The 25,663-nt window shown below is 34.5% G+C and overlaps 2 protein-coding genes across 2 annotated transcripts; one reads left to right on the forward strand and one right to left on the reverse strand.

Moving 5' to 3' along the window:
• The first annotated feature begins 5,156 nt into the window (after window positions 1–5,156).
• On the forward strand, window positions 5,157–7,785 carry LOC100267212 (uncharacterized). Its single transcript, XM_002277671.5, has 4 exons — window positions 5,157–6,020; window positions 6,719–6,789; window positions 6,954–7,281; window positions 7,385–7,785. Exons 1-4 carry the CDS (start codon window positions 5,904–5,906, stop codon window positions 7,577–7,579), a joined length of 711 nt encoding a protein of 236 aa, XP_002277707.1. The 5' UTR covers window positions 5,157–5,903; the 3' UTR covers window positions 7,580–7,785.
• Window positions 7,786–9,511: 1,726 nt separating this feature from the next.
• Window positions 9,512–24,903, reverse strand: LOC100241709 (uncharacterized). Its single transcript, XM_010658316.3, has 3 exons — window positions 24,607–24,903; window positions 23,872–24,314; window positions 9,512–10,558 (listed from the first exon to the last, which is right to left on the reverse strand). The coding sequence occupies exons 1-3, from the start codon at window positions 24,698–24,700 to the stop codon at window positions 9,740–9,742; spliced, it is 1,356 nt and encodes a 451-aa protein (XP_010656618.1). The 5' UTR covers window positions 24,701–24,903; the 3' UTR covers window positions 9,512–9,739.
• Window positions 24,904–25,663: the final 760 nt, after the last annotated feature.

Here is a 25,663-nt window from a genome sequence, read left to right on the forward strand (position 1 = left end):
TAAGAATTTGAATGGAGGATATTCCATTGGTTTTCCTATCCAAATCTCCCAACAAAAGATGCATCCAGGAGCATCACAATACGAAAGATTGACATTTATTGTATACAAGTTGGACTTTTCTTCTGATATCAGAATTTCTTGCATGCAAACTCAACAACCCATTTTAGATTAAGGGGTTCTGGGCAAAGGGTTGCTTTTGTTTCAAGGAACTTTGCTGTTTTGGAAAGAGAGCTGCCTGCACTTATCTACCATGTGTAGTTTCCATCCAGAAGTGCCTTATTAGCAAGTGCTGATATTTCATTTTGTCATGTTTTCCAAAACTGTTGAGAGCTTGGATGAAGACATCTTATAGCTACATCTTTGGAGCTTTTTCTGGGATCTTAAGCTTGTTCAAGGTCTTTCAGAAGGTATGGGGCTTTGATATTATAGTCCTTTTTTGTCTTTCAAAATTCTATTTTTCTATGGGATAGAATGGGTGCAGGCATGGCACATGTTCATGGGCTACAAATGGCTTTGAGTTATTTCACGTCTTTTTCAGTCTTTGGTATGGCCCCTTCAAAGGAGTTGGGAGTGGGATTCAGCTGCATATTAGGCATTGGGGTCAAATCTTTGATAAAAGGCTTAAACCACTGAAACATGAAACCCTAGACACCCACCCCCACAACGTAGTTACATTCTATGAATCTTCATCACACAAACCTTTGGTCTTGGGAAATGATGGAGTCGTAAGAATTAAGACAGGAGGCAAAGACAGAAACATAGGAGGAAGAAAAAGAGAACGAAAAAGCAAGTATTGAGAGACATTTGAAATGAGGTTTCACCCTCCATTGGGAAGTTTGTCTTCTTTCCATTTCTTTTATTTATGAAATGTGATGGTTCATATGGTTTTCTGTATTTGGGTAGGTCTGAACCCCTCCACATACCCCCCCACAAAATTCCTCATGACATGTTTTTACCTTTTGCACTCTGAAATGAAGAGGGTGATGGCATGGTGAGATCTTCCTTCCCACCATCTTTCCCAAGATGCCTTGCCCTCCTACATCCCTTTTTATTTCTATTGATTTATTTTTTAATAAATAAATTTAGCAATATCATTTATCAATAAGATTAAGAAACATTGGTATTGATTATGATAAATGATGGGTTTTATCCTTTGAAATGAAAGTAAGTAATTATTGAGAAATTTTATAACAAAAAATGAAAGAGTTTACATATTTTTGAAAGGAAAGGAAATATTTTAAAAATAATCCCAAAATCCTGATTATTTTTAATTAAATATATTAAGTTTGTATTTTATAAATTTTAGGGTTTTTTCATGTTTCGGGAAAAGTATGTTTTCATACACTTATATGAAAAAAAAACTGTAAAATAAAACCTAAATTTATAAAATACAAATTTTAAGCAATCATTTAAAATTAATTAGCATTTCATACAATTTTTTGTTCAATTATACCACATTTCATTATAAGTACTACCTTTCACCATTCAAGGAGTACTACTTTTGATCGATAAATATTTTATGATTATTTTTATATGAGTGTATGAAAACATATTTTTTTCATGTATCTTTCTAAGATATCATTTGGATACATATTTTTATTATGTTTTAAAGGGAAAAATGTTTTCAATTATACTTTTAATTTTTATAAATATTAAATATGTTTGGTGGTTATAATTTTATTTCTTCAATTGAAATATAAAAATGAAAACATATCGCATGTTGTTGGTTTGGTGAAATAATTGCAGGTTCATCCTACCTACTAATTTTTTATTTTAGTCTTTATTTAAAATTTTGAAATAAATTTTTTAATATTTTATTTTAAAAAAAAATTACTATCAAATTTTCAAAGCAAAAATAAAATCACCTTAGGAAAATGCAATTTTCATAATTATTTTAAAAAACAAAAGTATAATTATTACAATAATAAAAAAATTAAATTAAATTAATTTCATATTAAATCATCAATTTATGCAAAATATTTGAGGGAATGAAATTTAACTTCCAAAAAATGTAGCTCCAATCTTAGGTATTGTTTAAATTATTTGACTAGACATAAATGAAAGGTTGTGTTTGAGTTCTCAGACAAATGAGAAAAAAAAAATAACAATAATAATTTTATCATAATATCACTCTAGATGTAAAAAGTTATGAAATTTGAGGGAGAAGAAAGAGATCAAATCATTGCGATGAGACTTATGATCTTGATTCTTGCTACACATAAATTAGGGTGTGTTTGTAAACTATTTTGAAGGCCACTTTTTTGTTTTTAAAAATAAAAAAATAAGAAAATATGTTTAAAATAAATAAATAAATAAAGAACTTTTTGTTATTAAAAACATAACATAAAATACTTTTTGAGAATATATTTTAACTATTTTTATCTGTTTCTTAAGGACGGTTATAAAAAATAATTATATAAATATTGAAAATGATTAAAATTAAGATAAAAGTTGTTTTTAAAAACATAAAAAAGATTCATGATGCTTTAAATTATCAAATAAGCTTTTACTTCACAAAATATTTGATTTTTTTTAAATAGTTTTTAAAAACTATTTTTTAAAATTATCTTTGAAAAAAATTCCCAAACAAAATCTTAGTTTTTTTTATAACTATAAATTTGATAATGTTCAAATAATTTTTTGTTTTTAAAAACATAAAATAAGATATTTTATGAAAACATATTTTAACTATTTTTATCTACTCTCCAAGGGATAGCTTTAAAATTAATTATAAACATATGAAATATAATTAAAAATAATTTATTTTAAAATTATTTAAAACCATAAAAACGGGTTAAGAATATTTTAAATTTTCATATAAATTTTTACTTTACAAAATATTAGAAACAATTTTTAAAAATAGTTCTTAACAACTATTCTATAAAACTGTTTTCTAAAAAATTCTTAAATAAAACCTTATTTTTTATATATTACGTTTGAATATATTCCAATGTGGAAAATGATTAAAAATAAGTTATTTTTTAAAAAAAATTTTAAATTTCCAAACAAATATCTTCTTTACAAAACTATTTTTAAAAAAATATTAAAAACTATTTTTTAAAACTGTATTTTAAAACAATCCTCCAACAAAACCTTAATTATTTTTTATATATATTATAAGTTAAAATATGTTCCAATGTGTTTAAAATTTTAATAAAAATTAATACAAAAGTGTCTACATATGCTTCTAATTTATTTTTTATTTTTTTGCTTAGATGAGAGATGTAAAAATAAAATTTAATTTTAAAAATTATAATACAAATTAAAAAAACAAAAAGGAAAATAGTTATATATAATCATTTTATCTTTTCTTTTTTTTTTTTAAATTATTTTGAAAATATGATTTCAACTTAATTTTTTTAAAAAAATAAAAACTTAAAATGTGATAAAATCAAAAGAGATATTTTGATATATAGGATAATCAATTTTATGGCATAGAGATCATTTAGGTCTACTGTGGGGGAGGTATCGAAAACAGGGGCAGAGTGTACGGAATTGACGTACAGCGAGGGGTAGTACTAGCAAGCTGCAAGACGTGGAGAGAGAAAGAGAAGCATACCTGGATCACGTGTCCATGTCAAGTAGACACACACCATCTCTCTTAGTCTCTTTTACTCAATACCCCCAATTTTATTTTATTTTTATTTTTAAAAAATATTATTATTATTATTATTATTATTTTAAAAAAAGAATAAAGAGAGAGAGAAAGGTTTTCCTCCACCATTTATAAACGGGAATTATTTTAAAAAATATTTTTTTAAAGTCAAAAACGCTTTTAACAATTGTTTTTATTTATTTTATAAATTATTTTTAAAAATAATTATACAAATACTGAAAATAAAATATTATAAATAAAAATCATTTTAAAAAATATTTAAAAATCTAAAAAATATGGGAAGAATGTTCTATTCCGAATAAACTTTTATTTTAATAAAATATCATGATACTATTGTTAAATTGTTTTTTAAAAATTATTTTTAAAAACTTTTGAAGATAATAAGACTGTTGTTTGATAATATTTTTTAAGAATAATTTTTAGAAACTATTATATGATTTGTGCAATAATAAAAGTCTATTTAAAAACTTAAAATATTTTTAATTTTATTTTAATATTTTAAAAATAATTTTTATATATAATATTTTTATTTTTATCAATTTTTTAAAAATAATTCTTAAAAAATAAAAATAAAAATAAAAATAATAATTTTTATTATAAAATATTTGTCTATTCCAAATCTGATTAAAAAACATAATCAAACAAACCCATATCAACAGGAGATTGAAATGTAAGTGAAAGCAACCTTCAAATCTTCCTCTGCATTCTGGAGTTGCTGCAATTGTCGGTGGCAGTCACAATGTCTCTTTCAACTCTCTTTACTCATCTTACTCCCATTGTTTTCGTAGAGAAAGTAAAATTTGATTGAGTTTAATTTTAATTTTTTAATTTTTTTAAATTTTAAGTTTTTATATAAGAGATATGAAATAATTTTTCACACATGTATTTTTCATAATTTTTGCTAAAAATTTTTAAAAATAAAATTAGAGGAATAAAATAAGAGGAGAGAATGGGAATGTTTATGAATAAGAGAATTGCCAAAATCTAACTTAAAAAAAATTGAAGAAAAATAAAAAATAAATTTAAAATTAATAAATTATTTTATAATTTTTATGATAAAACTAAATATAAAAAAAGTTATTTTTTTTTTAATATTGTTAGTAACGTAAAATAATATAACGATAAACTTGATTCTTTGTGGATAAAATTACGTGATTTTCACGATTAGTTATATTATAACGACTTTTTGTATCATATGATGATAGAAATTCAAAAAAGACGTTGTTACATCGCTGATATGCTCATAATGCATATCATCACATGCAAAACCAAACTTCGGCCTAATTTTTTTTATTTGAAAAACAAAACAACCAACCCTTACCCAATTTCAAGTAGTACTCCAATCTTACACGTGCATAAAATACCATAATTTTCTTGGGAAAAAAAAAAAGAAAATAAATAATTTTGGATGGGAAAATGGGTTGTGTTTGGAAAGAGATGAAAAGAAATGGTTGATGGGAGAGAAGATAAAGGGAGGGGTGTTTAGGTAAATTAAGATATTTTAGGCCAAAATAGAAAAGGAAAATTAATTAAGAGGAGTGGGGTTGGGGTTGGGGGGAAGGGCATAAAATATAAGGGGGTACCGCCAAGAAGAAGAAGAGCTGCAAAAACAGAAGCCATTTTACCTCCTGCCTTTTTTTTGCCAGCAGCGCCTTCAGAGAAGAATAAAAAGGGAAGGTAGAAGAAACGGAGAAACTACTCCCACAACCCCCTTCTCTCTAAAACTGGCAACAGTCCACACATCATCTCTTTCTCTCTCTCTAGAAATGGCCCAGCTGGACCAAGAATTATGTAGAAGAAAAACCAAAGGAGAGAGAGGGAGGGGGCGAGAGAGAGAGAAAGGGGGAAAGAGAAAGAGAAGGGAAAGATAGAGAAGATGTCTTCAAATGTCCTCCAACCAAACCCACCTCACAATACCAAAATAATAAGCCCACTCTCTGCCCAAACTGCCCTTCTGCAACCCCCCAAAAAAAATCACATCTTCATCAATGTCTCTAAAGACCATTTTTCCCGATTTATGTGGGCTTTTTTGGGTTTGTCTTGGTCAGACTTTCACAGAGAAAACAGGAAACAAGAACTTTCCCTCTCTCTCCCCCCTCTCCTTTTTCTTCTTCTATATCTCTCTCTATCTCTGTCTCTATCTCTATCGCTATACCTTCCTTACCCTTCCTTTATTATTGTTTCTTCCCCTGCCTTTTTCTCCCTATCCTCATCTCTCATCTCCTCTCCTTCCGTCTAGAGATTCATCAATCTTGGCTTGTGGGTTGTGGTTCTTCTTTGTGATCTCATGTCGAAAAAGATGAAGCGGATGGTTATGGAGTCTTCTCCTCATGCTGTGTACGAGGACGCAAAGTCAAGGTTTAAGCACCAGAGTCTTCTGCAGGACTTCCATGAGTTGCAGAAGGTAATTTCTCTTTGTGGGTTTGGGAGATCTGGGTATTCCTTTGAATTTCCTTTGTGGGGTTCTCTAGATTTCCCTGATATCTCTTGTTTGCTCCCTACCCTTGTTTGGTTGCTGAGAAAACCGAGGAAAAGAAAAAGAAAGTTTTGGATCTTATGTTCTACGCGCTTTTGTTTCCTCAAATTGAAAAATCTTGTATAAACTAGGCGGAATAGTTGTATTTAGTCTTAGTTGAGGGGGGGGGGGGGGGGGGTCTTTGTTTTCTTGGATCCCAAACAAGATTCAAAAGTTTTTTTAATTTCTTTATTTTAGAAACAGTTATCCCGATGATAGCCTGTGTATTAAATCGTCGTCATGGGTTTAAAATGGAATATTACTATTTTTGGATAAACATAATTCTCTTTTTCTCCTCCTAATCTGTGCCCTTAATAGTTTTTGTTTATTTTTCCTTGGCTGGGTTTGAGAAATATATAGTTATTTTTCCCCTGCTTCCTATGGTCTATATGATTTTCTTGCTATATTCCTTTTAAATAATTCCCTTATTTTTGTTACTCTTATTGTGCGATGTTAGATGGGTTTTTTTTTTTCCTTCTCTTTTTCATTCTGATCTACATGGAATGATCATTGATCAATTTGTAAGATAAGGGTCTAATTTTCTAGATAAAGCAACAGATGGATTTATATCATTAAGCATTTTGCAGGAAACAGAGGCCATGAAAAAGAAATTGCTGAGTGTGAACCAGAACAAGCTGACCCTATTGGCTGAAGTTAGGTATGATAATTTTTCTACATGTATTGGATTAATTTCTATATTTTGGAAATCTTTTTGCAATGCTCAGTAGTTGCAAATTGAGAATTGTGTAGAATATTGTATCTTCATGTATTTGGTGGATCAAATTTCAATAGAAAACTGTAACTTGGATTATGTCTTGGCAGATTTTTGAGACGGAGGTACAAATACCTATTGAAAAACATGGCTCCTAAAACCCCACCTGAACCAGAGCTTAAGCAACCACAAAATTCAGCAACTCAACTCAAGAACATCACAAGGGATAAGAATCACAGTGGAAAACAGGCTGCTGCCATGAGAAACCCAGCTCCAGTTTTTGGCGGGAATATGAAGGAAAGGATTCACAAGGGGAAAGTGGCTGCTTTGCCCAACCCAGATCCCGGTTATGAATTAAACCAGAAAACTAGGGGTTACAGTGGAAAGGAAGCTGCTTTGAGGAACCCGGTTCCTGTTTTTGACTTGAACAAGATTTCGGTAAGCAAGTGGAAGAACTTTGGTGGATTAAAAACCTAAAATTTTCGGAGTTACTTTGTGTTAGTGGGCTAATTGTTTATGCCTCAATGCTGATGTTTTGCAGAGAGAGGAAGAGGAAGTCCAGGTTAATGTTGAGAGTGCGGGGGTAGAGGAGCAGAAGAAGAGTGTGATTAGAGGTGGGAATGATGATCAGCACAGTGATATGAAATTATCTGTTTGTAGAAACATTGGGAATGGGCCAAACCGGGCGGGAAAGAGAAAGATATCATGGCAGGATCAGGTAGCTTTGCGGGTTTGAGTCATTGTCACCACAATTGGAGTGGAGGATGATGCAAATTTCAGTGGAGGGGCTTGGAAGTTATGGTCAATTCTGATTCTCTTCCCCTTTCTTTGTAGCTTCTCCTTTCCCTTCTCTTGTTTCCAATTTTCTTTGTAAAGGAAAAATAGCTTCATATATTTGCATATAACATGGAATGGTGGAAATGATGCTTAGGAATTAGGTTCTGCTGGGTGTTTCTTTCTCATGGTCGCTCAAATTTTAAAATTTTGTGGTTGGGGCGGGGGGCATGGAGACCACAGCAGAAGGCATTTGGAATCTTGCCATTCACTTTGGGTTGGAATTCGGGTTATAAAATTCTAGATTTTTGTTTGTTTTCCTTGAACTTTTAGTTGAGGAAAGAAGGGAAAAGGATGAGAGTTTGTTTAATGAGGAAGACTCAGCTGGAGGTGGGGGGGTAAAAGGGAAACTTGGGGAATCTTGTAACAGGAAGGAGGAGCTGGAGTTGATGCTGTTTTAATTGGAGTGAGAGGTATGTGGTGAAAGGGATTGATATTGAGAGAGGCAGAGGGCGGGTGGGGTCTCTAATGGGTGAAGATGTCTTTTTGATGTCTCATACTTTTCTATGCCATTGTTGAGCATGGAGAATGCCCACCCATCGTGTTAAAATTATTCTTCTCTTTTCTCGGGCTAAGGACTTGTTCTAGTTGGGGAAAAAGGTACCTTTTCAAAAGAAATGCTTAATTGAATAAAGTCATTTGATAGGAAATGTTGATGAGCACTAACAGTAAGAGATCTGAATTTTGAAACAAAAATTGCTGAGATATAAAGCCTTTTTCGCTTTTTCCCTTTAGTTTTTTACCCAAACCCCTTCTGAGAGCTAAATGAAAGGGATCATATTACGGTACTGGGAGTGAATTTAACAATGGGGGTGCGGCAGAATTGGTTGGTTAGGATTTGTATTTTAACCGGCGGAAGAGCATACCAAATTGGAAATTCCGTCCCAAGAAAAGAATGGCAACAAATGAATGATACAAGCTTGAAAATGAAGCTTTTGAGACTGGGAGCAGAAACCACGCACCCAAAAGAGAAAAGAAGAAGAAATGATAAAAGAAGAATTTTGTGGCCTGTGGTGGGTGAGTGGAGCCTTTTACACGGACAGGGCAGCAACAACAATGAACAGCCATTAGGATTTTCTAGATTGCAACCAACCTAGTGGGCCTCTTATCGCTTCCTAATTCCTCTTCGGTATTGTATTTGATGGGCGGGGGTTACCAATATTATCTCCTTCACTGCATCATTCCCAATATTAAATCTCAATATTTTGGGTCTCATACATGAAACCCGGCTCAATTCTGCTCTCTCCATTTTCGACCTGGACCACCTTCCCCATCATTAGCCATGCCCAATACTTCCACCTTTCCTTCACAGTGAACACCACTTCATTATCACTCAACCACAACTACAACCACTAGATCAATTGCCGGGCTTCAATGCCGCCCACCCACACCGCACCCTTCTGAATTCAATTCCATGGCTACCACCTTTACCCCTTTTTATGTCTCCCTGCGCATCGTTTCTCACACGGAAAATTTGGGAACACAGTAATTCCAGATTAGAATATGAATCCAATAAGCTCATATTAGAAAATGCTATTTATTTATTTATTTTTATCACAACCTCATCTCCGAAGTCAAACCGGAAAGTACTCATTTTCAAAACTGTGATACATTCACATTCAAACTAGATTAAACCATTTCCAATTTCTGTTTCAAACACCTAATTTAGAAGGCAATTCTGTTTTATAGAATAATCTATGGTTTTAATGGTTTCTATGCAACCAATTCTTCTGTTAATTTAAGGCTTATTCTGTTATTTGTTATTCTACCGTTTCCTCCTTATTCCCTGCAATCAATCAGTCCTTCAAACCAATCAACAAGACAAATTGAATCATTGTCTGGAAACCAGTCTACCTTATAGATTTTTGGAGGATTGGTTGGTTTTTGCATCAGTCCATAACATTTAAAAACTTTCAAGGAAAATCCAAGAGTCCTAAATAAAAGCCAAACCAAAAATTAGGAACATAGAAGTCTACCCGACTCTAGGTCTAAATCTGGAGGAGGGCAATACCTTTTGTGGAAAACCAGAGAGTTTGTTCATCCTTCAGCATCTTCCCTATAGTCATTTCACACTGGGGGATGGGCCTGATCCATCTTCATTTGCTTCATTATTTTCCAGTGGTTTCTCATCTGCTTCCACAGCTATCACCTCTGCATTTACTTCTTTAGCTATCACTTCTGCAGTTTCAGTATTTTGAATAACCTCTGGTGATGGTGTCATGGTTGTGGATGAGACTGGAACAGGTAAACCATGCTGACTAATTTCCTGAAGTCGGGCCACATGCTTCTTTCCATTTTTATGGGTAGACATCACTACTTCGCAGTAGGCCCCAACATGACACAATTCGCACCAAAATTTAAATTTCTTCTTCTTGAGTTTGGGATCCACTGGCTTCTGACCTTTTGGCTTTGTTGCCTCCACATTTTTCGTCATATCTTCTCCCACCTCATTTTTCTGCAACAGTAATTCATCATTTTTCTTATCTCCATCTTCTGCATTGTGCTTTTTGAGAATTGATGTTGATGCCTCCCCAACAATATCAGTTTGAAGTGTTTCTCCAACTATTTTTTCCACCTGCCCTGTACCTGGAGCATCAGTGATCTCCGCTAGCTTACTAGCCTTTCTGAATTTCTTCTGCAAAGGAGCAGGGTTCTTGCCTGCCCTTTGAGCTACCAGTCCTGCCTCCTTGGCCTTGTGCTTCTTTCCCTGAAGGTGCTCATTCAAACCTCGCTCACTTGTGGCAGTAACCTGACACAGAGCGCAACTCCATTCCTCTTTAAGTTTCTTCTTTGAACCAACTGAAGACAGCTCATTAACACCCACTGTGGGTGGTGTTGTAGCTTTCCGCTTTGCTCCAGACAGGTTTTGCCCAGGTTTAGGCTGCAACAGAATACTCAAACACAGTCCATAACCAGTCACACATGTAACAATAAATTAATGACCACCTCATAAATTGTGAAAGCTTCAAGGGTATTTTCCCATGTAAACTCCACCCTCTGCTTTTACAAGCATGGAGGAAGATAATATTCACTAGCATTAGTTTGAATACAACAAGTGCAGTATATTTTTCATGCATATACGGTTCCTAAACAGAATATCATACTGATGTACTGGCAAACAAGGTCCAAGGTCCAGTTTTTTAAGAATAGACATATATTTCATGCATACATGTCCCATTAACAGAATTTCATATGGACATACTGGAAAGCAAGGTCCAAGGAATAGTTTTTCAAGAATAGACAAATCAATCATGGATATAAATAGGACAAAGCTGAAAGAAATCATATGAACTGGAATCATGTAAACCAAAAGGCACTGCTGTGTCACAAGCTAGTTATAATAATAATCATCATCATCATCATCAGCACCATCTTCGAAAAAATTAAAACAATGAGTTACATAAGCACAATCACGCGTTGAACAAAATTAACACAATTACTGAGCTCTTAGAGACCATATCATCTTTTCAACTCCTTCCTAATGAACTTTTAAATTTATTTTCCTTGCCTTAACATGTAGAACATAATCCCATTTTAGATTTTTTTTTTTTTTATGGGAAAAAGGTGGATATGTAATAAGAATATTAAGCAAAGAGTGTATCGAAGTACACACAATATATACAATAGACACCAACAGGCAAGCAAAAAGAAGAGAGAGAGAGAGAACCCATCTCCCTCCTTACTTGGAGAGGAGGCAGTCAACAAAGTCCATCGTAGTCAATGAGTGATCATCTATGTGTACTCTAACCCATGCCCAAAAAATATTCATTAAAAAAAAACCATTTCAGAATGTTTAAAATGTTGGAAACCTACCTTGCTAACAAGACTTGATACCCAAGATAGGGATAAAAAAGTGTAAAAATTCCCCATATCAACCAGAGAAATTCATTCAGTAATGCAAAAGGAGAAAAAAAAAACATGGAAATTCTCCCATTTCTGAACTGCTAAATCATGTATCATTTGTAAACCCTTGATCACATGGTCCATGTATTGAGCTTTCAGCACGCAAGCATTTGAAATCCAGTCAAAGAAAAATTGATTTTCATATTTAGAGTGAGTTAATCATCAACACTAGATCTTAAATAGCATCCAAGGAATGATCTGGACATACATATATATATATATAGGCAAATGAGAATATTATTGACAGCAAAGGAATGATCTGGATGTAAAATTTCTACAAGGCCTTTCATGAAAGGAAAAGGATTGATCAGTAGAGAAAAAAAAAGTACCATTTTAAGTGTATGTCATTCATGGTCCTAAAACTCACAGTTTCTAGGGGCCCCATAAACAACAAAGAAGCAGTGGGTTTTATGATCAATCACTTAGGTCTTGATTTTTCCTTATCTACTCATATTTTTTAAGTTAACATTGAATTGGAGATAAACCTATACAATTTGCACCAATGTTTTAAAAGGCAAAGTAATGAGGCAGCATATCAGGAAATTTGAATGCATCCACTTATTTACAGAAAGGACATCTAACATAAGACTATAGCTTAGAGTGAAAAACAGGATTACATGTTCCAGGTTTGATTCCCTGTGGGGTAGAAGGATGTCACCCGTCAAAACATAGACTTCTTAGCTTTGTGTGTGTACATGTGTGTTGATTCCTCTCTCATTCTCTTCCTCGTATGATTTACTATGTTCTTTCTGCTCTTACATGTGCAAAGGTTCTTTTCACTTTTTTTTTTTTTTGTTTTTTTCCTGCTCCTACATGTTTGAAGGTTTTTGAGTCTTACAAGCCATCTTCAGTTTGTATGCTCTTCTTCTTTTTTTGAAATAAGATTAGGATATATATATATGACATAAAATTAACTTCATAAATTTATAATTAAAGTGGAAGTGTCATTTTTTGTTTGGTAAAAAATAAGATGCTCAATTTTTTAAACAATTATATGTTTTTATATTGAACTTATAAAATAAAAAACTTAGAACTAAGTGATGTCAGTTTTGACATCAGAACCCAAGTGACAGCACATTATCACTATTCTTGGGTATTAATATCATTCTTATTTTATAAGTTCAAAATATAAATAAATAAATTATTAACAAAAGAACATTTATTTTTGGGAAACAGAAACAATATTTTCAGTTTAAATATAAAGTGATGATGTTAACTTCAAATCCATACTTTTATATATCTTAAACTTATTTATAAAAGAGAAGAAAGACACACGAATTGAAGATGACTTTAAGACTCAAAAACCTTCAAACATGTAAAAGCAGGAAAAATAAATAAATAAACTATATTTTTAAATTTTAAAAAAAAAACCTTAAAATGTGTAATAGCATAAAAGGCATTGCCTATATACATATAAAGAAAAATCACACATGTAAGAGAAGGAAAAATGGAAAAAACACTGTCGTATGAAGAAAAGGGAAAAAAAAAAGACAATCTTCAGACATAGGTCCTCTAATCAATTAAGTTCATCAAGCATAAGGATGCTTTTATGCAAGAAAAACAAGGATATGGATTGTTACTACTGATTTTCCGTACCTTAAAACAAGGGAAGAACTCTTTTTTCTCTTCCTCCTTTTTTGTGGGGAAAGAATAAGGGAAGCAAATGTTAGAGTGCTGGAATTTTAACTGAAATATGCAAAGACTTGAGTTGTTTTGTTTCAAACTATCTGCTGTCCTACACAAAGGTCATAAGACAGTACCAGAACATTCACTACTGGTGGCCAGTTTATTGATACTAGCCTAATTATCTTTAGTAATGCTAGAATTGAATTGGGATATGGGACCCACATGATAAGTCACCAAATCCAACTTGAATGTTTCTGAAAAGAAAAATGACAAATATCTATACCATAACAAGATTAGAACCCTGATAACCTACATCATATAAGTCTATTGTGATATCCTACATCAGATAGGGGAGAAAGTTACCGGGCTATATATGTATGGGTTCCTCTTAACCCTGTAGATGTGTTTTAAAACCATGAGGGTCCTTTTGGGCCTAAAGCGGACAATATCTATACAGTTGGATGCAGATCGTTATAAATGGCATCAGAGCTAATCCCTCACCCCAATGTGGAAGTTTGTTTGGTCCTATGAAAGGTGTATGTTTGGTTGACCCCACAATCTTGTGGAACACAACAAGGATGTTGTGTGTGTATGAGAGGGTGTTTGTGTATCTCACATTGAATAGGAGAAAGTTTTTTATACTATATATGTATAGACTCATTTTAACCTTATAAACGCGTTTTAAAGTCGTGAGAGCCCCCAAAACGGATAATATCTACACGATAGGATGCGAGTCGTTATAAATGGTATCAAAGCAGATCCCCAACAAGGGTGTGAAGGTTTGTTTGGCCTTATAGGGGATGTTTGTCTATTTGACCCCGTAATCTCATGAGACATAACATCCTCGTTGTGTCTACATGAGGGGGTGTTTGTGATATCTCACATCGGATAGGGGAGAAAGTTACTATGGCTATATATGTATGGACTTCTCTTAACTTTATAGATGCGTTTTAAAGTTATGAGAGCTCATTTGGACCCAAAACGGACAATATTTATACGATTGGATGCAGATTGTTATAAAAGGTATCGGAGTCAATCCCCAACCCCAGTGAAGGGGTTTGTTTGGCCTTGTAGGAGATGTTTGTCTGTTTAACTTCGTAATCCTGTGGGGCACAACAAAGACGTTATGTTTGCATGATGGGGTGTTTATGATGTCTCACATTGGATAAGGGAGAAAGTTCCTAACACCATATAAGTATGAACTTCTCTTAACCTTATAGATGCGTTTTAAAGTTGTAAAGACTCTTTTAGACCCAGAGTGAATAATATCTACACGGTTGAGTATAGGTCGTTACATCTACAAATTGAATTTTTACCTTACAATTTGACTTTCAATTTTGATAGATCAATTCGCACACATTGAAGTGCATATCATGGATAAAACAGAAATGACATGAGAAAGTAATTGCGACTAAATTAGGATTCAAATCCTAACTTCCTCCATTCTCTATGTATCACAATTTGTTATTCTATCATAAAAAATACAAAAATGTACATAAAGAAGAGAAGCATTAAATATCTAAAGGCAGGTAGACATAACATGGTTCATTTCCTACCATCAAAATATATATATATATATATATATATATATATATATATATATATATATATTTTATCAATAAAAAAAAAATTGTATTGCAAAAAGGCGCTAAAATAGCGATCCACAGAATTACAGTATAGAGAAACTCACCCCCTCACAAAAGGACCCAAACAACAAGAAAAAAACAAAAAACCTTCTCCCTCATCACAAACATACCCAATCTATAAAATCTATTAAGGTCGAAGGACCATCTTTTATCCACAATTTGGTTTCCGACCAAAGTAAATACACAAAAAAAGCTTTCAACCTTTGAATGGACAACACGCAATCCTCAAAAGCAATTGTATTCCTAGCCTTCCAAATGACCCAAAACAAGCATAACGGTCCCACTTGCCACGCCACCTTCCTTTTCTTACCCACAAAAGAGCTCCTCCATCCTAAAAGGGTTTCCTTTACCAAAAAAGGAAAAACCCAAGATACTCCAAAAAAATAAAGGAGCAACATCCACACTTCCCTTGTTTTTTCACAATGAAGAAGGAGGTGGTCAATCGAATCCTCACACGTTTGGCACAGAAAGCATCTATTTGCCGATGCCCAACCCCTCTTTTGCAAACAATCCAAGGTTAGAACTCTTCCCCACGAAGCCTCCCACGCAAAGAAGCTTAATTTGGGCTGCACACAAGAGTTCCAAATAATCTTCAAAGGGAAAGAAGCAAGAAACACCGGCTGCAAAGCCCTATACAAAGATTTTACCGAAAAAACCCCATCCTTTGAGTTCATCCACCTCACCCTATCCTCCTCATCCACCCTAACCTTCTTCCCATCTAAGCAACAAAGCAACCTTTCCACTTCTTCCAACTCCCAATCATTGAAAGGTCTATTGAAACAAGGAGTCCAACCTCCCCCTCTCTTCTCCTCGGTTGTCCAAACTTCATTTACCCAAGCCTCTTTGGAAGTTGCTAGAGCAAATAATGAAGGGAAAACCTCGCACAAAGAGGTGGTTCCACACCACTTGTCTTTCCAAAACCTCACCTTCTTACCATCACCCACCACAAAGCCAAAAGAAGGGGTTACTAGATGTCCCATCTTACTTATTGTTTTCCACAACCCGACTCCATAAGCCTCCTAGCCTCACAAGATCTCCACCCTCCTCTTTCCTCCCCGTATTTCCTTCTAATCACTTGGTTCCAAATGACCTTTCTTTCAATTGCAAAGCGCCAAACCCACTTGCCAAGGAGAGCCCCATTGAAAGTCCCAAGACTCTTAACCCCCAACCCTCCTTTTCTTTTGTCTACACACACAATTGGCCACCTTACTAAATGCGGTTTTTGCTCAAAAGCCCCACCACCCCACATAAAATCCCTTTGAATCTGCTCCAATCTCATTCTAACCACCCTAGGCAGCTGGAAAATAGACATAAAATAGATCGGCAAATTAGACAAGGTACTTCGAATTAAGGTAATCCTCCCCCCTTTTGAGATGTACTGACGTTTCCACATAGTCAATCTCTTTTGGAATCTTTCTTCTATTCCATCCCAAGTGGCAACAGATTTAAAAGGAGCACCCACCGACATTCCTAAGTAGGTGGAGGGCAATTTTCCCACCTTATAACCGAACTCATTAGCCAACTCTTCCACATTCTCAACTTTACCAACTGGAATCAGTTCAGTTTTTTCCAGATTCGCTCTTAACCCTGAAATTGCCTCAAACCACATTAACAACCAGCACAAATACGTCAATTGCTCCTCCTTTGCCTCACAAAAAATCAACGTGTCATTAGCAAACAACAAATGAGAGACCTGGACCCCTTCTTCCCTGAATCGAACAAGGCGACAAAAAACCTCTAGAAATTGCTCTCTTCAGCAAACAACTAAAAGTCTCCATCACAACTACGAATAAGTAAGGCGAAAGGGGGTCTCCTTGCCTTAAACCCCTTGAGCTCTGGAAAAATCTAGTAGGGCTTCCATTTATCATAACTGAAAACCTAACAGTGGATAAACATCACTTTATCCATCTACACCACCTTTCCTCAAACCCCATCTTCTCCAACACCGCTAAAAAAAACGACCAATCCACGACACTTTTTCCAAAAGAACCCACTTTTTATACATCTCTCTTGCCCCCTTCCTAGCTTTTTCTTCTTCCAAAGACAAAGAGCAAACACTCTCTTTCTTATCCCAAAAATCCATTAAATTCCAAGCACTCTACTTCTTAGAATCAATCTGCCCAAAAACCTCTTTAGTCTAACTTCTCATAATCGGTTTTAATGCCTTCAATTTTTCAGTCAAAATGAAGTTGGTTGACCCACTAACTTGAATCCCCTCCCACCACTTTTTCAACACCTCTTTAAAGCCCTCCTCCTTCAGCCACATATTCTCAGATCTAAAAGGCATAGGCCCTCTCCTCATTCCTCCCCCATCAAGAAGAATCGAAGAGTGATCCAAAATCGGCTTAGCCAGAACAACTTGAATGGCCCCCTGAAAATGAACTTCCCAATCTTCAGAAATGAGGAACCGAAACCGATTATTAAAACCTCCACTCCACGTGAACAACCCCCCTTGAAGAGGCAAGTCCCTTAGTTCTAAATCCTCAGCCACCTATGAGAATCTCCTCATTGTCGGGGACAAACAGCCTACTCTACTACGCTCAAAAGGGAATCTTATCATGTTGAAATCTCCTGCTACACACCACGGCTCATTCCACAAACCTCTAATGGCCCCCAGCTCACTCAAAAAATCTTCTCTCTCCACCTTCACAGTGGGTCCATACACTCCTAAAAAAATCCAACAAAAACCATCCTCACAATTCTTAAAGCGACAAGAGATTGAATATTTACCCACTTCCATCTCGCAGCATCCTATTATCCCAGAACACCACAACCCCCCCCCCCCCCCCCCCCCCCCGCGGGACCCCTTGAATTCAAAGCCCACCACTCCAAATATCTTCCTACCCCAAGACTTCTCACAATTCCACTAGTCATCTCCTGAATTTTTGTTTCCTAGAGACACACTAAGTTCACCTTCTGGGATTTAATCACATCCTTTATCAATTTTCTCTTGTCTCTATCATTTACCCCTCTTACATTCCTCGAAAGGATTCGAAGCCTCATCTAACACACTCCTGATAACCCCGATCCCCTCCTGACCCACCGTAATTTACCAACCATTCAAGTTTCTTCAGCTCGCAGTCAAATCTCGAGGGTCTCTATCTTCTCCTCTTTTTTCCGCTTACCCTCTCAAATCGGTCTCTTCTTTCCCTCATTCTATTAAGAAGTTTCAAAATCTCACTTTCAAAACCCTCAGTGGGCATTCCCAAACAAAGACAAAACTTTGCCAAACAACTGTACCTCCACGACAATATTGACATAGAATATTACATCTTATGATGTTATCATAATTGGCTTTTTTTTTAAGACAAAAAGACTGTCAAACATTTTTTTGATGTAATCATACTTGTTGGACAACCAAATTTCCTAAATGCTTAAGTTGTTAGAATTTGAACTCACAATGTCTATTTTTTTTTATAGGTAAATAAGCAAGTATATTAAAAGCACAAAGAAAGGCGCACCAAGTACACACGGAGTATACAAAGAGTGCCAAAAAGTAGGTGAAAGGAGAAAATAAACAAACCACAACCCAAGCCAAAGGGCTCCCAAACTGACAAAACCAAGCCCTAAAAAGCTAAGGAGCACAAGACTATCAAACCAATCAAGAAAAACAAGCACCAAGAGCCTACCTCACCAAAACCAAACCCCTAAGCTACTTCCTGACTCCTAATCCCACAATTCCAAGAAAACACACACTTGAACTTGAGGAGTAAAAATATTACTGACAAAGACACCTAGAAGAATGTAGTCTAGGTAACCATCAAAATAGTTACCCCCGCTAGGCCCAATAACAAGCAAAATTCTTTTTTAGCAACTAAAGTGTTGCAAATATTTGCACAAACAAACAAACAAACAAACAAACAAACAAAAAAGATCTGAGTAAATCAGTTATGGCAACCCTTGTGGTTGAAGGGCCAGCCAGGTCCAGGAGAGGCAATAAAGTACTCCTACCTGAGAGCCTAAATGGTTTGGGATATGGATACAAGACTATGTATGAAATAGATAGTCCTAGATCCAGTACATGCATGGGTATTTTCATTTTAAACTTTAAATTAAAAGATATTGAGTGATGCTAATTTTTTTTTCTGCATCCAAAATAAGAGAAGAAAATCAGAACTAAAAATAATTTTAATTATGGAAAAGTTATATATCCTATACATCACTTATTCCCTGATTCATCCCTGAATCAAACCCAATCATTAACCTGTCTCATTAAAGCAGACCAGATTCCAACCAACCAAAATGAGATGTCCTTGACCCAGGCCCTTTTAATTAGGAACAGATCCAATGGATAAAGGAGTAAAAATACACCAGTTTCCATGACTAATTGGGATCCCATAGAATTTCAATGTGCCCATCGTGTTAGTAGCATTTAAAGGCAAAAAATATTCATCACCCAAAATGAGACCAGTGAGGAAAATGGAAGCCATAACTACAATTGATGATATAGGACACTTTTTTCAGTTTTTCTCAAAAGACATTGCTGTAATTTTTATAATCACTTGTGAGATGGCTATCATTTTCTGTAGTGGCCCCATTCAAGATGTTGATTGCTACCTTGGAATGCTATATAAAACACAATGGAGCCATCAATTTCCAGGGTTGTTTTTTTTTTTTTTTGAGTGATCATACTTTTCATTCATTTTTCATCTTTGTCACAATCCAAATGATGCTAGTTCTCACTATTCCAAAAGCCAAAATTAAAAATAGGCTGGAATAAAGGTTCATAATTTCAATTGAAATACAGACACTTGGTTTTAACTAAAATAGTAGGTCTGGACATGACCTATGACTAATTTATACATCACAAAATCCAAAATAGAATAATAGGAATCTTCTCTTAAAAAATATATATATTCATAGCTACCATTCTAATAGCTTTGGTAAAGATTCAGTTGAATAATCATGTTGATTATAATCCCATAATTCACGAATAAAATTCTAACCCATTTCCTTATAAACTTATTTTTAAGCTTTATTGTCAGTTATAGAAGTCAATTTAAGGAGTAAAGATGCTTCAGTGGAATGCTCTGATTGTGATCAAGTTCATGAAGAAAATATTTTATAAAACTTTTAAATTCAATGAGGTGAAAGCCAAAAGATTAATTCAGAAATGAATGACCAATGCCAGTAAGTAGATAGCTAAGGTATTGACTCTTCAAACATGCCAAATCAGAGTTTTACAAAGTGACATGAATTACCTTTGGAACTAAATAGTAAAAAACGTTCTCAACATAAAATGTCTAAGATCTTTGAATTCACTCTTTTTTTTGAAAGGCACGCCACAAAAATCATGCATCACTCTGTAAATTGATGTAACATCAGAAATTGAACTCTCCATCACTCTTTTTTATTCGTTATCATTTTTCTCATATTGCTCATGGACAACAATGATTATGCCTCTATACGTAGCAACTAAACCATAAATGCTAGACTTTCTAAGTTGCCAGTGTGGACATCAATAATTCTCTCTATACCTAGCAACCAAAGTGAGCAACATCTGTAAGACCTTAAATTTTAAACCTTCCAAGTAGCCAATGTGGTTCCAATCATGATTAAGATTAATGAGACCAGTCTCTTGCCTGGTCTTATTAAGACATTCTCCCCATGTCTCTCTCTCAAAAATATCTTTACCTAAAAACTCAGATAATCAAACACATCAAAGACCTAAAAATGCTTGACTTTCTAAGTTTCCTACTGGTCTTAGTGATGAGATTGTGTCTCACTTAGCCTTACCAGGAGGTTTTCACACACACTCTCAAGAATTCTCTTGCCTAAATGGTATCGATCTTGACTAAGATTATCTTGACATTTTCTTCTGTTGGATAACCTTATTGATGAGCACATTCACTCTCAAGACTTAGCCTTATCAAGAAATTCTCCCCCCCCCCCCCCCTCTCTTTTTAAAGACCTTAAATGGTAGACTATAGTTCTAGGAACAAACTCCTAGTGAACATGAAATGCATGCATATAAGAGGAGGCTGGTGGGATATACATGAGGGGTAGGGATGGCTATATTTGTCAGAGCAAATTTCATGTGAACAAGAAATACATGGGTATGAGAGGAGGCTCGTGATTGACCTATGGGGGAGGGGTGACTATTTCTGAGACCAAACTGCAAGTGAATATGAAATGCATGGTTAAAAGTTATGCCGTGGGGTAAAAGACTATTCCAAATCAGATTTCTCAAGACATTCCTTTCTTTTAAAATCATAACCACATATGAAGAATGCTACATCATGTCTTGGAGAAAAAAATCAAGTATATTAGTAACAAAAAATATACTTGGAAAATCTTGAGGTTGATAGTAGCTTTCAGTCATATGTTTCATCATTTTTTGAACAAGAAAACAAGATTATAGTAGCAACAAAGAATAAACTTGAAAAAGTTTTGAGATTGATAACAGCTGTCACTCCTAATCAACTTCAAGATGACATCAGGATAACCTTATTAAGACATTGAAAATCTTTTAAAACCATAACCACATGAAGAATGCTTCATATTTTTTGGAGAAGAAAATCATGATTATAGTAGCAACACAAAATATAATTGACAAAGTTTGAATTGATAAAAGCTTTCAGTCATGTGTTTTCATCATTTTTGGAAGATGAAAATCAAGATGTATAAGCAACAAAAGTATACACTCGAAAAAGTTTGAGATTGATGAAAACTGTCACTTGCCTAAGCTTATCAGATGATCTTATTAAGACATTGGAAGCTCCTAATTTTAAAACCAAAACTACACGAGGAATATTTTATCTTTTCTTGGACATGAAGAGTCCAAGCTTACATCAGCAACAAAAGAATATACTTGAAAAAGTTTGATCAAGTAGCAAAAAAGCAGTCGGCATAAAGACTGCTCATGAGCAGCCTTGTCAAAATATCATATTGTTGTCACATTATAAGCAAGAATATATGTTTGGCAGGGTGGGTAGGCACAGTATGCTTGCAAGAATGCATATATAAAAAAGTTAGCATGAGAATGACACACTCGTTGTGATGGACAGTTCTACATGAAAGAACATAAACAGACAACAGGTAAGTATATGGGCCTGCTGCACATACGACACTTAGCCTTCTCCAAGTAGTTCTGCAAATTAAAAAACAGTACCAGAGGAGCAGCAAAGCCATTAATGTAAGATTATTCTGTGCTCAGATTGCTATAATGGCAAACAATGCTATAGCAAAAATGATCTACACATAATCTCATGAATCAATGACTATGATGCCCCTTTAGGGCTGACTTCTGACATGCAGTCCACAAGTGAAAAGGCTAAACCACCTGCATGTGTCACAAGCCTATGGTTCTATGCATAGGGAAAATCACCTAATAATATAAGTTAGCGTCTACCTCAACAACCATGGATTTGCCAGCAGTTTTTCCATTTCTGATATTAAAACTAGGGCTAAATTAGGATTCTCTTATCTAGAAAAGGCAAAACAAACAATGTGAAACATGATGCTTTCATTAATAAATATTATAGTTTTATAGTCTCAAGCATTAAGATTGAACCACAGCATGGGCAAAAAATTATTTCATTGACTATGATTGGGGTCAAAGATAGAGTTAGACTGGGCCAGAAAACAGAGTTTGATGAGAAATGTATGTTTGGGAATGCCTATTAAGAATTGAAACTAAATTTGTCATCCAATTGAAACTTAAGGACTCCAAAAAGTCCTTGCAGATTAAAATAGTATCCCGCTACAATAAGATGCCTTATTGCCAATATAATGGCTATCATTTATCATATCTTGAAACTAAAAAAATTAATATATACAATTCCACGTTTTCATTTTCAAATGTTCTTTGAATCAATCTAGATATGATCCCTTTACAATCATGTTCATACTGTTGTAGTGGAGCACTTTGGTATAATTGTTAGTTGTTCCTTGTTCATTTTTGCGCCTTTTTATTTCTATTTTTTTTATTTTTTCTGTCATTTTCTTCCTTCTTCTTTTATGTCACCTCCCGTATTTTCTTCCTTACCGCTTTCTTAATAAATTTTCCATCCATCCAAAATACCAAAAAGAAAATTCAAACTCTATACCATAGATCTTATGAAGCTTTATCATATTGGATGCTGAAAATGTTCTATTTGTAGGACCTTATTGAATTTGAATCAATAAATCTGCCAGGGAAATGTGCACAACTAAAATGAAGATGTTAAGATGGAAGAGAGGCAAGACAAAAAAAATTATAATAAACAATGGATGTATTCCTTAAAGTTATGTAGGGTTCAGATGAGATGAGAGGAAGACAGATAAAATGACCCTACGATGTAGAAATAAAACCAATGAATGTAGGCAACCAAAACCTGATTCAAGTTGAGGAAGCAAGAGGAAGACCAAAAAGAACGTAGGCAAGGCTTTACTTACAACAAGATTGCTATGGCGGAATCAGTTATTGGGTGGGAAGGAAAGGTTTCTATAGTTATTTGAGATATGAATTTGTTAATTCATAGAAAACAAGGCAAGTTACCAGCAAGGTGGAAAAGTAGAAGGTAAACTTACCTTATCTATACACATGCATCAGTGCACCTATGTGTATAAGCTTTGTGTATGAAGAAAGAAGACAATGCATATCTACAAATGAATAAATGTGCGTGTGTAACAAGCATAAGTTCAACACAAGACATCAATGCTTGAAACTATATAGTCACAAAACCATCCTCTTTTTTCCCTTCCACACATTACAAGTTGTTGATAATTTTCAAGCTATAAATAGTAATGAGAGAAACCTTTTGTTAGCCAACAGACTGCTTCTGAAACTGAAAATGACACAAGTACAACCAAAATCAGAGATAATAAACAAGTCCGATAATGCATATATACTCTAGACCTAACGACAGAACCCATCATCACCAAAGCTCAAAATATGAAAAGGACAACCATCTATCACTTCCCAATTTAGAACCTGAATAAAGAAAATTCATCAAATTTGCAGGGGGCCAAATGATAAAAAAAATGTCAAAATAAATTAATTTTGAAAAAATGCGAGCATTTAAGACCGATAACTGACCAGTAAAATCACCCTGTCCTTGTTAACCTCTGGAAAAGGCTTAACCTCAGGCCCTGCAGCTTCTACACCCCGCTGAAAAGACGTCCCAGTCTCAAGGGCGGCGAGCATTTCCTGGCGAGCCTGCAGTGCCAATCGTTGCGCAAGAGATCTACTCAGTCGTTCCTCAAGTGCTCGACTATCGGATTGGTGAAACAACGGAAACCGGTCCAACCGCATTGCCGAAGAAACCGGCGATTTGAATTCAGTTTTGGTCAGCATCAATTCTTGCTCCATCAATAGTTCTCTTCGAACTTCAGCTTCGAGTAATCGTCTCCGCGCGATCTCCCGTGCGATGATCTCTTCTCGGATCCGCTCTTTTTCGAGTTCCCGCTGGATCGCTTCTCGCATGTCAGAGGGATTACTCAGTAGCTCGTTTAATAGGATGCCATTGTTCGAATACCCCGCTAAAACAGTAAATCATCAAATCAAATTAAAGAAAAAACTTTGTTTGTTTGGTCAGAAACTTAGGGAAAATGTAAGAAATTACAGTCAGTGTCCTAGGTCGTGATTGTTTGTAACATGAGAAATCACAAACGTCAACTCCACAATGCCAATACAATTACCTGGCTTCGACTAACTCAGTTTTTCATTTTCGGAAACCAAAAGAACATACCACATCAGGTAAAAAAATTTCTTCCCGTCCATTTCATAATTTTCTCAGAAAACAAACAAAAATATCTACGACCCTGCACAAACCTCTCAGTGCTTGTTCGGTAAAGTAGTTGATCATGCTCGGCGAAGAGGACAGATACGGCGGCCGATCATCGACCGCTCGAAATTTAAATTCCATAGAGAGATATCAGAAGGAGAAGTAGAAGAGTGATCTGGAGTAAAAAATTTAGGGTTCGGTGCTTGGCTATGGCTACAGTGGAGAATAGGTGAGATTTTTTAATAGAGTGGGAGAATGGAGCATAACGAGGAAACATAGATGCCACGCGCCTTGGGAGAGCGTGGCCTTGGGTTTCCTCTCGAGCATAGGAATTGCTGTCAGATGTGTCAAACACCTCGTGCAGTGTGTGCTGATGAAGTCACACAGTATTCACCGCACACGTTGCCACGTATGGTTTCATGGTTGTCGGGTTCGTTTCTGCACAAACGTACGACACGCACCATGCCTTGTGTACTGACACGTAATATAAATTTAGTCAGGCAGGTGGGTCTTACCTTGCATCCATAGGTTTTTAGGTAAATATCCTCCATAATAAAAAATACCTTTAATTCCATAAAAATAGATAATTTTGTTTTTTATAAGAGGAATTGTGATTTTGGGTATATAATTGATCGAAAGTATATTTGACCATTTTAGTCTTTGAGTTAAAAAAAAAATGAAAATTATCTTCTTCTTCTTCTTTTTTTCTTTCACCTTTTTCTTGTAATTTTATTTTATTACCTTTATTATTTATAATTTTAATATTAAAATGTGATATAAATATTATTTCCATTACTTTTTAACAATAAAAAATTATTTTTAATAATAACGAGTTACTAACAATAATATACCAAATAATAATTTAATAATAAATAAATAAATAAATAAAATAGTAAGATTATATTGTATTATTGATTGATTATAATATATTTTATAAATTATTGTTAATATTTGAGTTTTTTTTCCACAAATCATATTTTTTATTTTAATGTTTAAAGCCAAGCTTAACAAAATATATGAATCATTTAAATTCATTAAAATTTTTGAATAATAATTGAAATAAACAGGATCATTTGTAAAGTTTGATTCAATTGTACTAAGTAT

Source organism: Vitis vinifera, chromosome 11 (assembly GCF_030704535.1).
Source record: "Vitis vinifera cultivar Pinot Noir 40024 chromosome 11, ASM3070453v1".
NCBI lineage: Eukaryota > Viridiplantae > Streptophyta > Magnoliopsida > Vitales > Vitaceae > Vitis > Vitis vinifera.

Coding starts and splice junctions, on each gene's coding strand:
- LOC100267212 (XM_002277671.5), top strand. CDS start 5,904: ATGTCGAAAAAGATGAAGCGGATGGTTATGGAGTCTTCTCCTCATGCT. Junction 6,790..6,953: donor ACCCTATTGGCTGAAGTTAG/GTATGATAATTT, acceptor ATGTCTTGGCAG/ATTTTTGAGACGGAGGTACA. Junction 7,282..7,384: donor TTGACTTGAACAAGATTTCG/GTAAGCAAGTGG, acceptor GATGTTTTGCAG/AGAGAGGAAGAGGAAGTCCA.
- LOC100241709 (XM_010658316.3), bottom strand. CDS start 24,700: ATGGAATTTAAATTTCGAGCGGTCGATGATCGGCCGCCGTATCTGTCC. Junction 24,315..24,606: donor TACCGAACAAGCACTGAGAG/GTTTGTGCAGGG, acceptor TTACTGTTTTAG/CGGGGTATTCGAACAATGGC. Junction 10,559..23,871: donor AGGACAGGGTGATTTTACTG/GTCAGTTATCGG, acceptor ATTCTGTTGCAG/CCTAAACCTGGGCAAAACCT.